The sequence below is a fragment of the Musca domestica genome, unplaced genomic scaffold (assembly GCF_030504385.1).
Source record: "Musca domestica strain aabys unplaced genomic scaffold, Musca_domestica.polishedcontigs.V.1.1 3, whole genome shotgun sequence".
Lineage (NCBI taxonomy): Eukaryota > Metazoa > Arthropoda > Insecta > Diptera > Muscidae > Musca > Musca domestica.
In genome coordinates, this window is record NW_026712299.1 from 3,315,731 (window position 1) to 3,331,476 (window position 15,746).

General features: G+C 36.5%; 4 protein-coding genes across 4 annotated transcripts; 3 read left to right on the top strand and 1 right to left on the bottom strand.

Annotated features, from left to right (window-relative positions):
• Positions 1–98: 98 nt before the first annotated feature.
• Positions 99–3,847, top strand: LOC101898053 (serine/arginine-rich splicing factor 2). Its single transcript, XM_005174860.4, has 4 exons — positions 99–360; positions 528–658; positions 1,188–1,640; positions 2,945–3,847. Exons 1-3 carry the CDS (start codon positions 277–279, stop codon positions 1,597–1,599), a joined length of 627 nt encoding a protein of 208 aa, XP_005174917.1. The 5' UTR covers positions 99–276; the 3' UTR covers positions 1,600–1,640; positions 2,945–3,847.
• Positions 3,848–8,212: 4,365 nt separating this feature from the next.
• On the top strand, positions 8,213–8,998 carry LOC101899832 (cilia- and flagella-associated protein 276). Its single transcript, XM_005174870.4, has 2 exons — positions 8,213–8,703; positions 8,762–8,998. Exons 1-2 carry the CDS (start codon positions 8,316–8,318, stop codon positions 8,881–8,883), a joined length of 510 nt encoding a protein of 169 aa, XP_005174927.1. The 5' UTR covers positions 8,213–8,315; the 3' UTR covers positions 8,884–8,998.
• A 117-nt stretch (positions 8,999–9,115) lies between these two features.
• Positions 9,116–11,524, bottom strand: LOC101899661 (tRNA (guanine(26)-N(2))-dimethyltransferase). The gene is made up of 5 exons (XM_011297020.3): positions 11,366–11,524; positions 10,588–11,048; positions 9,974–10,520; positions 9,382–9,914; positions 9,116–9,319 (listed from the first exon to the last, which is right to left on the bottom strand). Exons 1-5 carry the CDS (start codon positions 11,390–11,392, stop codon positions 9,133–9,135), a joined length of 1,755 nt encoding a protein of 584 aa, XP_011295322.2. The 5' UTR covers positions 11,393–11,524; the 3' UTR covers positions 9,116–9,132.
• Positions 11,525–11,829: 305 nt separating this feature from the next.
• On the top strand, positions 11,830–15,563 carry LOC131803378 (large ribosomal subunit protein mL62-like). Its single transcript, XM_059124613.1, has 4 exons — positions 11,830–12,079; positions 12,146–12,331; positions 12,584–12,753; positions 15,333–15,563. The coding sequence occupies exons 1-4, from the start codon at positions 11,915–11,917 to the stop codon at positions 15,424–15,426; spliced, it is 615 nt and encodes a 204-aa protein (XP_058980596.1). The 5' UTR covers positions 11,830–11,914; the 3' UTR covers positions 15,427–15,563.
• Positions 15,564–15,746: the final 183 nt, after the last annotated feature.

Consider the following 15,746-nt stretch of genomic DNA (forward strand, 5'->3'; position numbering starts at 1 on the left):
TATTAGTCGATTATTTGGTTTTCACCACAGTCCAAAGTCGACTATGACTATCAGAACTTTGAGTACTAAAAGTCGATTAGACGATTAATCGAAAGTCGAGTTACCTATCATCGTTCATTTGCATTTAATTTTTCTTGCCGTGTGGACGTGTTTTTCTGTGAAGTGTAGGGTCAGCATTCGGCAGCTGTCACATCCGCCATATTTAATATAGTACCGTGCCACGGTTTTATTAGGATACCACATTTCCAATTAAAAAATTTTATTGGGTAAATTTGTATGACCAGTCGTAGCAGCAGAATGAGTGGAAACAGCAATGGAGGACGTCCACCACCACGTATTGATGGTATGATTTCTTTAAAGGTAAGTCGAATTTGGAGTTTTTAAGGGTTATCAGTTGAGATAATGGGTGATGATGACGACGCCTTGTTGGTGTAAAAACAAGATGGCGTCATTTCAGATATAAGATTACTTTTTTTCACATGGTCGCCGAATGATGATAATATTGTTTTACAAATATTCCTTTCCAGGTTGATAATTTAACATATCGTACAACTCCAGAAGATTTGCGACGTGTCTTTGAACGTTGTGGCGATGTTGGTGACATTTATATTCCACGCGATCGTTACACCCGTGAAAGCCGGGGATTTGCATTTGTTAGGTAAGTGCCACATTTTATTGTTTGTGTTTTGTGTAGATTGATTATAAGTAAATATCTGCAGAAATTATGTAAAATTTGAAGGAAAATAATACCAAAGCGGTAGATGCAACTAACCACCTCATTTATTTACGCCTTAATTTTGCACTTTGTTTTGTGTATGTATACCATATATGCCGCCTTATTGTACACACAGGCGGCAGAAGGTACTACCGGCCATGGTGTCGAATTATTCAGTTCTAATTCAGGCAGTGGATTGACTCAATATCTCATAAATTGGCCAATAGATTTGTTTTGTAGTTCTTTTTGCACTATCTGCTTTTCCACTGTAGTCTTTTATATATATTAGTGAAGATTACATTTGCAGAAAGGTGCTATAAAAATTGTTTTTCAATTTGCAACTGTTGTCTACCAAATAATTACTAGATGACCTACGTACGAAATCTACAATATTTTTCTTTTGTTTACATTAATTAATAATCTAATCTAATTTCTTTTAATTAATAATCTATTAAATATTTTATCATTGTAGATTTTATGACAAACGTGATGCCGAAGAAGCTTTGGAAGCTATGGATGGTCGTAAATTAGATGGCAGGGAGTTGCGTGTCCAAATGGCACGTTATGGTCGTCCCACATCACCTAGCAATAACAATCGCCGCAACAATGGTCGTCGTGGAGGTGGTGGTGGTGGCGGCGGTCGTCGTCGCTCACGTTCACCCGTACGTCGCCGTTCACGCAGCCCCCGTCGTCGTTCATATTCACGTTCGCGTTCACCACAAAGTCGATCACCAGTGAGACGCACTAAATTCTCTCGCAGTCCCGTCAGACGTTCCCTAAGCCGTAGCGATAGCCGTAATGGCTTATCAAGTGCCGGTTTGGGTGGCATTGCCGATCGAGGACGAAGTTTATCACGTAGTCGCAGTAGAACATATGAAAAATAATGTGTCAATGAAAATGCACAAACAAAACAGTGCAAATGAAGGTAAGTTAATGATTTATGGTTTTGTTTTTAAGGATATATTTTTTAATTGAAGCCAGGACTTGTCCACCAAAATTGGATTAATTTCATTTTTCATTCTTCATGGGGTGCCAATTTAGGCCTTATTGGTTAGCATAAAATAATTTGAAGATTCATAAGGGCTTACAAAATATTTGCCCACAATTGTATTTGGTTTGTTGACAGGACCTGTTTCAAAAAGGGATCCATTTATACCCTCCACCATAGTATGGAGGGTATATTAAGTTTGTCATTCCGTTTGCTACACCTCGAAATATACATTTTTGCGATGTCCGTCCGATTCATCTGTATTGTACTCAAATGTATATCATGTCTTCAGGACTTCTGATATCGAAAATGTGCCATGTAGGTCCACGTTTAGGTATAACCCCCATATAATAAATCCTTATTTTTTCTATTTTCGGTATTTTGGTGATTTAAGCGACATTATTCACCGGAATTGTCTCAAATTTAGTATTTGAAGTTCGTAATGGATACTACAGCCTATGACAGAAAATTGTCTGTGCAGCTCCACGTCTTTGTAGAGCCCCATTTTAGTAGTACCTCCCAATATTCGGTATTTTCATGATTTAAGCGACATTGTTCACTGGAATTGTTTGAAGTATGGTATTTGAAGTTCGTAATGGATACTGCAGCCTAAGACAGAAAATTGTATGTGACCGTCCACGTCTTCACATAGCCCTCATATAACCGTACCTCCCGATATTCGGTATTTTGATGATTTTAACGACATTATTTACCGAAATTGTTTTAAATTTTCTATTTGAAGTTCGTAATGGATATTACAGCCTATGACAGAAAATTGTCAGTGCAGCTCCACGTCTTTGTAGAGCCCCATTATAGTAGTACCTCCCAATATTCGGTATTTTGATGATTTAAGCAACATTGTTCACCGGAATTGTTTGAAGTATGGTATTTGAAGTTCGTAATGGATACTGCAACCTAAGACAGAAAATTGTCTGTGTCAGGTTCACGTCTTCGTATAGCCCCCATATAACGATACCTCCCGATATTCGGTATTTTGATGATCTTTGTTACAATATTCACCGATTTTTTCTTTTTTTTTTCATCTCGTCGTATTTTTTACAGAATTTTTAACGGATCTTTTTTTTTTAATTGCCAAATTCTTTCTAAGTGGTAGAGGGTTCGGCCGGGCCGAACTTACAACCTTTTTTTACTTCTTCCGATTAATTTGTCATTATTTTCTATAATTAAAACATTTTTGAATCGTCCATTATACTCACTCAACTATCTTTGTTTGATTTCAGATATCCCTAAACCACAACCCTAAATTTATTGGCGGCTGCAAAAGGAGGGGAGACAACTAATTTCCAATAACTTTTAGCTCCATACTATGTTGCTGTTGTATCAGCAGGTATAACAAAACAAATCTTTAATTTAGAAAACACAAGATATTTTTAATTTTAACTATGGTAACAGAATAGTAATCAAGAAAACAAAGCGTAATTTGTTTTTTTCTAAATACCTACATATTAATAGAACTTTAAAACAAAAAGAAAAAATAATTTTCTTATAATAGAGAAAGAAAAAGATATGATGTGAAAAAAACATAGCATAAATAATTCAAGAAGAAAACAAAACATGTACAACATTTTACTGCATATAAAAAGTATGTTTGTTTGTTTTTTAAACATTTTTTGCTCTACATGAATTATTTGAAGTTTTTATTTCTCCTTTATAACATTTATTATTTTGTAAAACGCTCATCATCTCATTCTATATATTTCATTTTTCAACTAATTCCCGCCATCCACAAAATTTTCAATGTCAAAATTATTATAACGAAAATTCATCCATATTGGGATGTAATTGATATTTCAAACTCATTTTGATCTTGATATAAAAATTGTAAAATATAAATAAACACAATACAATATACAGTAGTAGTCTCAAAAAAATCCATCATACAAATACATAACATACAAATAATCATAATAATTTGCATTATAAAAAATCAATCTAAGATAAAATTAATCATATTTCAAAAAGAAATCAACGTATTTTGAGTTTGTTATTACACCATCCACGCAACAAGTTTTCTCTTGAATTCATATGGGTAGGATTAGGCATTTAAGGGTAGTTGTAGTTTTTATTAGTTGTAATAAAAACACACATACATGTTTAACTAATAAATATAATAATGCTACATATGAGTATTGCAAGACCCAAGGACTTGATGATAGGTTAAATGAAAATAATGTAACCATTATAGATAAATGAGGGAAAGATAAGAAGAAAATTCCATTTTTTTTTTAAACGTTTTGTGTTATATAACTTTCTTTTTATTTACACTATTGCCCTTTCTCTCCTTTGTTTTTTTGTTTATGCTTTTAATATGCAATTTAATAATTTTCAAAATTTTATATACAATACAGGCATATAAAAGCGGTTTATGTTGGCTGTTCTTTTAAAGCAGAGCAGAATGTGAAATGTGAAAAAGGCAGACAGGCAGGCTGAATGAAAAAATCTTTAAAAAATGTGAAATATATAAGTATTAGGAGAGGAGGAGAAAGAAGGAGTATGATGAGATGTTGGTGGGCATTAGCCGCAATAAAATGGTGTGGGTGAAGCAAGCTGTTTTGTGTGGCGTTTGCTGCTGTTGCTGCTTTATATAAACCTGTGTGTTTGAAATCACCTAAGAACTAAGCTGCTGATCTACCGGCTGCTGTCTCTTTTCGCGGTCACTTTGCATGTTGCTGCTTCCTTCTACCGGCCGCTCTGCCATATATGGCAAATGAAACGTTTGTAAATTTGTTCGTTTTGCTTATGGCGGCCAAAAAGCTTTTACTCTACTTCTCATTTAAGAAGAGAACGCGAAGAATCAGCAGCGACATCAGTGGCTCTTGGCTGCTTAACAACCTGATATTACCTTTCGCTTTACCAAAGAAAACCCACTCGCCAGCGTTGTGCGTGTGCAGGAGAGTAGTCAGCAGTTTAAGTAGGTGGTTTGCCGTTTTCTCATCTGCTCTTCAGCTGCTGAGCCGCCTATCTATAATCAATCTAACTTCGGTTTCGAGTTTCAAGCAGATTCAACTATTTTTCAAATAACATTAATCGTTGGCGTGTGTGGCTGTTTGGCGACATAACTCCATTTCGTACGTTTCATCGTACATACAACAAAAGCCCTTAACATGGTGTGGCGCGGTGGTCGGGGTCGTCTGGTCTATATAATGGCAGAACAAAATATATGGTGTTTCTTTAACTGTATTTAGCTAGAGAGAGAGAGTTCGCTGCAGATTTCTACATTTTCGTGTTGTCGCAAGATCAGTTAGCAGGTTTCCAGTTTTCAATATACCTAATAAGATCAAGACATCCAGCAGCAGCACCACCACCACCAGCCTCAATCTCTTAATTATGTAATAACTTCAATGAAAGTGTGTTGTGTGGCGGCAGTCCTTCGGCGGTTATGCTGTTTTCTGTTGGTGGTCCATCCTTCTCGATTTCATTATTTTTCCCCACAAAGTAAAACTTATAGGAAAGGTAACAACAATCCGTCGGGGCAACATAGATGGTTGAGGTATGGACTACAAGGAGGTACCCTTCGAATTTGTTGGGGCTCAAGGTCTTTTCAGTTTGCTTTTAAATACAAGGTATGTATGCATGATATTTTACTAACCTCCATGATTTTTACAGGGGCGTCATTCAAACAAGGCGGATGAAACATTTTAAAAAATACAATAGATATAAATACATTGCAATTGATTATTTTTCTTGAATAAAAAATAATTTAAATAAACTCAAAAAAAATTATTTTTTAACTTCATTGGGGATTGTCATGTTACTGCACTGAAATGGGGTCGAAATATGTTCCAAGAACTGTACAAAATGGGGATTTGGTGAACGGATGCGTCTTAAGGTTCGTAATGCTGATATTGGGGTCACACATAGGGTTGAGAATTGAGGGTGGTTATGGAAACATGTACTTAAAAAGTACGAAAAGTACTAAACGGCACTAGACTTGGTATATTAAGTAATAGAGTTGCAATTCCTAAATTTAGTTTTCTGAACACTTTTTGTGCTGCGGGATTGATGTATGAACGGGGATTTTCAAATACGTACCAACAAGTACGAAAGTATTAAATTCAGTGTTTTGGGAAGATAAAAAGCTAGAAATCAGAAATTTCGAATAAGCTTCTTTGATGTTATGTAGAATAGACGAAATTGGAAATTCGAAAAAATGCACTAAATTTGGTAGCGTTTGAAATTGTGTGAACGTATAGAGCTAAAAACGTGAAATTTGGTAGGAAAATGAAGTTTCAGAAAGCATGGTTGATACATAAAAATTGCTTTTGGAAATGAGTACTAAGTGTAAGAACTGTACTAGACGGTATTGGTAAAGTCTGATTTTGGGTTAATGGATAAAGTTGGAGTGTTAAAATTTAGTACAATAAGGGCAATAATCTTGGATTTCTTATGGAATTTCTTTCAAAAACCATGAAGGCGAAACATTTGGATTTTTTCAAGGCTCATCTTGACAACAAACCTAGATTTATTAAAAATTCTTTTTTAAGGTCCAACAATTTAATCATCGTAGGGTTTTGAGGGATGTTTTTTTTAAGGAACGGTTAAAGCAAAAATGTAGATCTTTTCAAGAAATTGCTTCGAGAACTATCAATGCTAAACAGCTGGATATTTAAAGTAAAATTCCTCAGGGACCATGAGGACGATAAACGCGGATTTTTAAGAAAATTTTATCAAAGATCATCAAGGCAATGATGATGGATTTTTTAAGTAAATTGTCTCAAGGCCTTTCAAGGCAATAAAAGTGGATTCTTTATGGGAATTTTATAAAGGAACACTTATTCAAAAAAAGTAAAATAATATATCTCGGTTTCGCCGACATATGTATACCCCCAGCCCTACCCTAAACTGATATTAATATTACAACGTGCCTGATTTGGACTTTATATGAGATATATGCTAATTTTTAGAATATTTAGAAATATTGCTTGAGGTAACATATATAGCGGACCGAAGTGTTCCGTATTCATACTTCATCTACAGATACAGATCTTGGTATGTGCGAGATTTGAAAGAGATCGAATATTTATATCCAATTTTATGAGAAATATCTGGTTAAGAGAAATATTGAGATATAGCAAGTTGTAAAGAATCGCAGACTTGTTTCGCAAGTTATGACAGATAAAAATATTGGAAATTGTGACCATTTGTGGGTGAGGTATCAGAAGAGGTTCGCAGATGTATATCATCTTCACAACAGGTCTTGCGTTAGCAAAAATGTTTGTATGTGTGTAATTTGAAGAGTTGGATTTTTATTTCGCTTTCTTTAAACGTTTTTTTTTTTCAAAATCTTGAATCCTATGTGGAGGAGGTACCTGAGAAAATGGTCCGATCTCTACCATCTTCACAACAGATCTTGTTTTGTTGGTAATATTGAGATGTGCCAAGTCTGAATAGAATCGGATGTTTATTTCGTGTTTTATGAGCTTTATGTATGTTCAAAAAATTTGACCCTTTGGGGGGAAGGTACCAGAAGGAGTCGTCCGATCTCTACCATCTTCACAACAGATCTTGTGTCGATGGAAATATTGAGATTTGCCAAGTCTTAATAGAATCGAATATTATTTTCGCGTTTTATGAGCTTCATGGATATTCAAAACGTTGACCCTGTTGACCCTAGATGGGCTATAATTATTCAAAATTTTGACATTTTTTGATTTTTTTCAACTTTTATTCGATATTTTTGATCTTCGATAGAAAGTTTTACGGATTTCAAAAATATTTATTGTAGGTCCACATTTTGGTATAGCTCCCATTTAACGGTACGTCAAGATTTTCGATATTTTAATAGTTTAGTTCACGATATCCAATCAAATCAGCTGTAATTTGATATTCCGCGTTGTCAGTGGATAGTTTAACTTCTCGCAAAAAAATAATATTTAAGTCTAATTTGTTATAGCACCCATAAAAGCGTACTTCCTGATTTGGGGTACTTCGACGATTTTCAAAAAATTTCCTAATTTTCATTTTACAGATTCTCAGTTTTGCTTCACCCAAAAAATACTTCTACTTTTTTACTTGGCCGCTAAATAATGGTACCCCATTGTTTTTGGCTACTTCCAAAGTTTCGTGCCTATTTTCCAAAAATGTCAACTGAAAAATAGCAATTTAAGTTCTCAGTGGGTAGATTAAGTTCTTCAAAACATATATCATTTAGCTGTAGTCTCCATAATACGGAACATCCAAATTGTAGTGATCTTGTTATTATTACTTTACCTTCTTAATTTTGCCATGGGCCAATTTTTGATGTATCATTGGCCATTTCTTGGGTTCTTGAGGAGTCCGTTGCAGTACTTGATTTAACCTAAAAGTAATCTAAACCGTCATAATGTAACTCCCGCTCACATATAATCAAACTGTAGTTTAAATAAAAGTGCTGCTCTGAGAGAAAAATGTCGTGAAACTCTCTTTAAAATGCACGTCTCTAGTGTAGCTGTTTTACTTTACATTTACTTTTTGTTACATAGCAACATTCGATGTTATTGTTATTTTTCATAAACAAACACCATTTGACATTTCTCCTAAATAAAATAACACAATTGCCCCAATTAAATTTAAAGTCCCAAATAAAAGAAAAACCACGAAAACACCAAAAAAATGTTAAGAGTACGCAATTATTCCTATGCTCCGCATTTGGAGCGGGAGGGACGTTTAATATGTCCACTTCCATCGCCGCCCAATATTGATCCCAACCGTGAATGGTATGCCAATTTAAAACCCTATGAACGTCTATTCTACCACCAAACACTGTCATCGGTGCGGTGTAGTAAACGTTTTGTGGCCACATCACAAATCCCTAAGGATTCGTTAGATTTTCAATTGCAATCGCGTTATGTGCACTCGCGAGAAAACTTTCCAGAATCCGTGGATTATGTACTGCAAACAGAGACATGCTGTCCAATGCCGCAAACATTTCGGGTGCTTCGAAATACGCGAGATGTAAAAGTGCCAACACCTGATAAAATGGGTCATCCATTGAAAATTGGTAAGTTGCATGGAAGATGTTGGGATTTGGAAATTTTTAATTTTCGATATTTTGTCAGGTGGCATTAAGGAAAAACTTTCACCGCACAGTGTTAAATTAATTAACAGCGGTCCTCACACCCAGTTGGTGAACAATGGATATTCTCGCCAACCAGCAGATGGCAATTTCTTCCGTTATTAAAAGTAGTTTGAAACATTTGATTCGGCCATCAAAAATCTGGATATGATTTTATTTCATACAACATTTTAAAATCGCTATAAAAAATATATACTTTTTTTAGATTATCAAGACTCTATAGCATCGTCTTTCTTCCGCTAATAAATTCATTTTGAAACATTTGATTTGACCATCAAAAAATCTGGATATGATTTTATTTCATATAACATTGTAAAATTCCTATAAAAATATATAAGTTTTTTTAAATTATCATCATGACTCCATAGCAGCGTCTTCTGTAGTATTGGTGGTATCAAGTTTGGGTTGTTTACTCTTCTGGGATTCTTCGTTTTCGGGCTCATTGCCATCTTCATCATTATTGGCATTAGAATCTTGTACCTTGTGTTTTTGTTTCTTATTTTGATTGCGATGACTTTTTTCAATTTTATCCTCGCCAATCCTGTGGAAATTAAAAAAGAAACATAATTTCTAGGTATAAAAAGTAATCATACACTAGCTTACATAATTGTAGCCCTTGTTCCCGGTCCCCAATGGGGTGTTGGATTCGCCTGGAATCTTGATAATGCCTGTTTCCGACTCTTGGGATTGGCTTCGGGATGAATACTATCAAATTCATAATCTCTGGTACATTCTTTGCTTAAAATGGCCTTAATGGGTGTTCCGTCAATCATGCGTTCCTCTTTGACCGGGTGGCGTTTATTCCAACACCGTAAAATATCCCATAACACCGAGGCAGGAGCATTTGTTTTTATAGAATTCTTATAGGCATGAGAGAATGATACTTTATAACCGGCATGTAATATTGCAGAGCGGAATTTCAGTATAGGAACTATTTCTAATTTCAAAACGCAGCAGAGTTTATCCAAGGTATAGTACAGGGGGACATCGTCCAATTCTTCTAGCACCACCGTTAACATGCCCACTAAACGTTTTTGGGTTCCCAATTCATCTAGGGGACTTTTTTGTATTGCACTGAGGAGTTCTTGGACAAAGGATTTGTCATGTATGGGAGCAGACCAAATGGGACCGCCCAACTAGAAAAGGGGGAAAACTTGTTATTGCAATATAAGTAGAAAGTAGCATAAATACTTACATGATGTTTATGGCCACAATGTTCACATTGCTCTGACACAGGTGGTCCCGTGGGTATGCCAAATTTAACCTGATTTGGATTGCTGGCCGTTGGATTCGGCTTAATCGTACCCAGTGGATACAAGGTGTATGTATCACAGCCCGTACATTGATAGATCATTGATTGTTTACTCATACTAAATTTACACTTGGCTTGACTACTAAAAATACGCACAAAAACACGTACATAGAAATCCGCTGAAATGCTCAATAAAGGTACAATATATTTGCCATAACGATTGGCATGCGTCTCGATGCAATGCAGTAGGATGCGTAATGCCATTTCGTGACATGATTTCATACGCAACGGTACCGAACCATATTTAACATAGCATGCTTCTGGGGCATTTCCTGCCAAAACAGCCATGTCCGTGGCAGTGACCAGCAGCAGACCACCATCCACAATTGATTGTATAGCACCGTCCAGGAAACGATTTGGACAGCCATATGGATCCAAATCGACACAGTCGAATTGTTTCTCCTTGGCGGTTGACAGGTACATGAGGGTCCTATAAACCAATGAAAAATTTTAATATGAATGATTTTATTTCCTATATAAATAGATGTGCTACTCACATGGCATCGGCATGACTTGGCTCTATCAAATGCTCGACCCGATTGTGTTTTACATTCTCTCTGATAGCCTCAACCGCCTGCCTTGACAAATCATTGGCTATGATTTCTTTAACGCCAGCAATTTCCTTGGCATAACGTATGCTACGCAAACCTGTTGCTGACAGAGCTTCCAAAATACGTAGACCATTTTTATATTTTGGCCCAGCTTTATAAGTGATGGCATTCGGCTCCGATGTTTCTTCTGTTTCATTTTTGTCATCACTATTGCCATTGGTCTCCTTTTTATGATTCTTTTTAGATGCTGCCCTCTCCTTCAGCAGTTGTTGAAAATATACATTGAGTACCGATACACTCAGGTCACGATTAAATTCTTGTACAGGATTATAGAACACATTGCCGCCAGATACAATTTCTGCCGATCGTTCACGAATAATTTTGTTTATGGGATTCTTAATTGTTGTCTGGAAAAGGAATTACATACATTATTATCCAAGCCTATGAAAAGGAACTTATATTATCCACTAGAAAGCAATGGAATGACATTTTCTACGTGAGCTTCTGCTAAATGAAAATATAATCTGCTGTCTCTAGCCCAGGGGACTCCTTTTAGGCAGCAGCTAATGTTCTTTGAAATTTTGGACTAGAAGCACATCCCGCATCTTCATGAATTGTGGTTTTCATTCCTTCGTTGGTCAGGCCATGTCTTCGCAATTGGCCATAGTTTGCAGCCAAATACCCTGTCTGTGGATGTGAAACAGAATACATTGTGGCTATGTACCTTGGAATTGTTATTTTCTGTGTCCATATTACTTTTTATAAAATAATGTTTTTATGTTCTTAATTGTTAAGTTTGTTAATTTATCAATCAAAACAAACTATCCACGTTTCTCTTGTAATGCTTTTTAAACTAGTCTTGACGTTTCTCTTGTAATGCTTTTTAAACTAGTCTTGACGTTTCTCTCACAAGGTCTGTTAAACTAGTCGCATTCGAGTGTCGATAATGCAGTTTACAGTTTTAAAGGCACATGTGTGTGGTGTATTTTAGTTACACGGCTCTCTTTAATGAATTTTCCAGCTGATTGTGTTACCCCATGTCTCATTCCTACCTCCCTCGTTCACTCGTTCACAGTGCTGGCATTTCGTATGATAAAATTAATTTATTAATCGATACTCTCATCTAAAATAAATTAATTTATTAATCGATACTCTCATCTAAAATAAAGTATCGATATTGTTATCTATTATTTGCCAGCCCTATTGTCAAAGTGTTACGAGAGAACAAGTGAAGGCTCATTTTTTGGCCAAATTTTCCTTCAAATTTTCTAAAATGAATAAAATTTGCAAAAGTTTCATATCGGTCCTTAGCCATGGCAACCTGGAGAAGACCTATTCATCAGCTGCCGTCTTAGGAAGACATCTTTCATTCAGAAGTGACTTGTCATTGGATAAACTTTATCCCAACAGTCGTTTGCAACTTTACACGCCGCCACCGGTGAAAAGACATTCTGAAATTTAGGATATTCATTGTAATATTAATGTTTCCCTTTTTCCCAAATAGCCCTCCAACAAGGATGACAAATTTTCCGGCTTTATACCAATAAATAAATTGGAAATCACCTACAGCCGCAGTTCGGGTCCCGGTGGTCAACATGTCAATACGGTCAACACCAAAGTTGATGTACGCTTCAAATTGGCCGAGGCTGATTGGATTCCAGAGAAAACACGCCAAAAACTTTTAAATTCGGTACGTCCCCGAAGCTTCTTTTTCAAGTCAAGGACTCCAATTGAGTTGTTCAAGAGCCTTAACTCTTGTAGAACTTGCTTAGATCACAGTTGTAACGGGAGGGCAAAACTGAAACATGTACAGATTTAGCCTCATTAAAAATATCATATAAAAGTCGTGAGTTTTACATCACTGCGATCATAACAACTTGAGTGGACACGTCCCTTTTACTATTTATTTGTGAACATGAATTAACTCCTTATTTTCTTTCAGCTGCAAAATAAAATCACCAAAGAAGGTTACTATGTAGTCAAGAGTGATTTGACCCGCTCACAACAAATGAATTTGGCCGATGCCTTAGAGAAATTGCGCGCACTAATTAGAGAATATGAAATTGAGGCTCCACCACCATCCGAAGAAACTTTGGAAAAATTACGTAAAAGGTAAGTGCACTGATTTCAGAAAACCAATTGTTTAGTTAAGTCACCCAGATCAGATTGTTCCAAAATGTGTACAAATAGTTCATGCTCCCCACAAGATGGAAATGTGCTAATTATATTGGGGAAGAACATTTATACGCGTTGGATTAGGTTACAGGATGCGCAGCTATACTGAAGTAGGCAGTTGCTCCACTCGGAGATCATAGGCCTATTGTGTTTATACTAGGAAGTGTTAGTTATGATAGGAAAGATATAAATTGAGAAAAAAAGAAAGAAAGGATAGAAATATTTTGCCTAGTCATTATAGCACTCATCTGGATGATGATGGAATCTACTTCTGAGAAGAACGTTCGAGTTTCCTTCTCCCACCTACCGAACAGCATATGTCTCTTGCTTGGCAGCTTGGGACATCGGCATTATAGACGTTGAATCTTACCCACCTCTTCTTCGCCCTCACATTGTCTGCAGTAGTCGGACCACCGTTATCCTGCAGTGTCAATATTCCCATTAGGATTTTTGGATCAGACAATTTTATTGATAGAATGGAGTAAGTTCTTTTTCTAGATATTACCGGCCTAGATACCATACAACCGGTTTTCAAGTGCAATTTTCTTCAAAGAGAGCCTTTTTATATCGACTGACATAATAGATTATAGGTGGTTTGACAGTTTCATCAATCGATAGATTAATCGACTGGGAGCCACCTTGAGTTAGTCAGCCATTCATTCTTCACAATATTATTGGTCCCCTTTAGCACGAATCATGGCCTTTAAACGGCCAATGAAACCGTCACACGCTGCCCGAGTGTTGTTCTGCGGTATTATGACCCATTCTCGGCGAAGCCTTGCTTGAGTTGATCGACACTTTGGTATTTTTTAGTGCCAACCTTGTTTTTCAAAATACCTCAGACACAATAGTCCAACGGATTAATATCCGGAGTTTTCGGTGGCCATTGTGCGCTGGAAATGAAGCGAGGAACTCATTTTGTAACCATTCATGGGTGGCGGTGGCGTGCTGAGTGCGACGGTGCTGAGTCCTGTTGGAATGTCCAAGGTCTGCGGCCGAAATGTTTGCGAGCCCAAGGCTTTAACACATCCTACAGAATATTTTCGCAATAATATTCGGTACTAATTCTGATGCCACGGTCGATTAATACGAGCGGAGAGTGAAAATCGGCTGTTATGGCGGCCCACACCATCACCATGACCGGTGCTTGAGTTCTGATGGCCAACAGAAGGTGCACATTTTCAGCAGACCTCTTTGGCTATTAAACACGATAATTTTGTTTGTTTAAAAACTGCTGGGCAACGAATGTTTTCTCATCGGAGCGGAGGAAACCAAATTCGGCAGTTCACCACTTTCGGCAAAGCGAAGCAACTCTTTAGCTCTTTTGAGTCTATTTTCTTTCAGTTGCGGTATAAGTTCATGCACTTTTCGGAATTTCAATGGCTTTACCCCGAGTTAATTTTTCAATATTTGTCGAATGGAATATTGCCATATGTTCCACTCACGAGCCATTTTTCGGTCACTGCGACGCTGGTTTCGATTAAGTCGCTTCTTTACTTTTTGAACTATTTCTGCTGATGATGCTGTTTTCTTCCGTCCACTTCCTTGACGTCGGGCTACGCTACCAGTATTCACATTTAAATGCTGGAGTGCTCTGACGATAGCCACTTGTGGTTTTCCAGCCAAATATAAAGAAATCACACTATCACGCTTGAATTCCATCACGAATAACTTTTTTTCTGGAAAATTCTCACCAAAATGCTTTTGTGCGCTTGTAAACAATATAATGAGCTGTCACTGGAATAACTTTAACAGCTGTCGGACGAGTGACATAAAAATGACAGCAGTCTGAAGTTGGTTGTAGTTTTTTCATCTCACCCTGTTACCGTTTGTGGGTGAGGTACCAGAAGGTGTGGTCCGATATATCCCATTTTTCACAACAGACCTTGAGTTAACAAAAATATTCTGATGTGTGTAATTGACAGAGAACCGGATGCTTATTTCGGATTTTATGATTGGTTTGATTTTTCAAAACTTGGACGCCTTGTGGGGTCCGAGGTTTACTGTCTTTAACAGATCATGTGTTGATGCAAATACTCAGATGTGCAAATCTTCATGAATATTCAAAATTTGCTGGAGATACCAGCATTAGTGGACCGATATATTCCATCTTCACTCCAGACCTTGGGTTAATAAAAATATTGTTTTGTGTGTAATTTGAAGACAATTGGACTCTTACATCACACCAGCCATACAGACAGACGGACGGACATCTCTAGATCGACTCGAAATGTCCTGAAACGGATTTGGTCCAAAGAGACCTATGGTCTAAATCGTTATTTCGATGAGGTACGTTTTGGGCCTATTAAATAATATATACCCTCTGTAGATATTGACAGATTTGTTCTATTGATTCCAATACTCATACGGTAATTGGCTGAGTGTATTCATCTGATGGCAAGTTATGTTTCCTATCTTATTTTTCAGATACTGTATTATTTTGTCTTAGTCGAAGTTGTCACAAAGTACATTATTTTCTTGAAATTGATATATGTATAATTTTTGTCCTTTTACAGACAAGAGAAAGCTGCCCGTGAACGTCTCTTTCAAAAACGTCAAAGATCACAGACCAAAGCTGATCGTCAAGGACCCTCAATAGCTGATTTATAAACTAATATGAATATTTGATTCTTTTCTGTTATTATCCTTAAAAAACCGTGTTGTTATTTGTACAAAAGAAGAAGAAAAATAAAAAAACGAGATATTCTCAATTGAAAACACCTGAGGGAAATCAAGTACATATTTTATTTGTGTAGTTTCTTTGTTTTTGGCGTAGTTACATAAAGCCAAGTTACAAGAATCAGTTACTAACAACATAGGTACTAGCCAAAAAAATATATATATCAAACAAAATTTAACTAAACAAATAACAATTATCTATACACAGAGAAAAAAAGTGAGGACGACGAGTGGAAACTAAAATGGCAGAT

What these genes read in the sequence shown, in the direction of transcription:
- LOC101899832 (XM_005174870.4), top strand. Translation starts at nt 8,316, where the DNA reads ATGTTAAGAGTACGCAATTATTCCTATGCTCCGCATTTGGAGCGGGAG. An exon ending in GGGTCATCCATTGAAAATTG is followed by an intron (nt 8,704 to 8,761) that starts GTAAGTTGCATG and finishes ATATTTTGTCAG; the next exon opens with GTGGCATTAAGGAAAAACTT.
- LOC101899661 (XM_011297020.3), bottom strand. Translation starts at nt 11,392, where the DNA reads ATGGACACAGAAAATAACAATTCCAAG. An exon ending in CCAAGTCATGCCGATGCCAT is followed by an intron (nt 10,521 to 10,587) that starts GTGAGTAGCACA and finishes ATTGGTTTATAG; the next exon opens with GACCCTCATGTACCTGTCAA. An exon ending in GGAACAAGGGCTACAATTAT is followed by an intron (nt 9,320 to 9,381) that starts GTAAGCTAGTGT and finishes TAATTTCCACAG; the next exon opens with GATTGGCGAGGATAAAATTG.
- LOC131803378 (XM_059124613.1), top strand. Translation starts at nt 11,915, where the DNA reads ATGAATAAAATTTGCAAAAGTTTCATATCGGTCCTTAGCCATGGCAAC. An exon ending in GCCAAAAACTTTTAAATTCG is followed by an intron (nt 12,332 to 12,583) that starts GTACGTCCCCGA and finishes ATTTTCTTTCAG; the next exon opens with CTGCAAAATAAAATCACCAA. An exon ending in TTGGAAAAATTACGTAAAAG is followed by an intron (nt 12,754 to 15,332) that starts GTAAGTGCACTG and finishes GTCCTTTTACAG; the next exon opens with ACAAGAGAAAGCTGCCCGTG.
- LOC101898053 (XM_005174860.4), top strand. Translation starts at nt 277, where the DNA reads ATGACCAGTCGTAGCAGCAGAATGAGTGGAAACAGCAATGGAGGACGT. An exon ending in ATGGTATGATTTCTTTAAAG is followed by an intron (nt 361 to 527) that starts GTAAGTCGAATT and finishes ATTCCTTTCCAG; the next exon opens with GTTGATAATTTAACATATCG. An exon ending in CGGGGATTTGCATTTGTTAG is followed by an intron (nt 659 to 1,187) that starts GTAAGTGCCACA and finishes TTATCATTGTAG; the next exon opens with ATTTTATGACAAACGTGATG.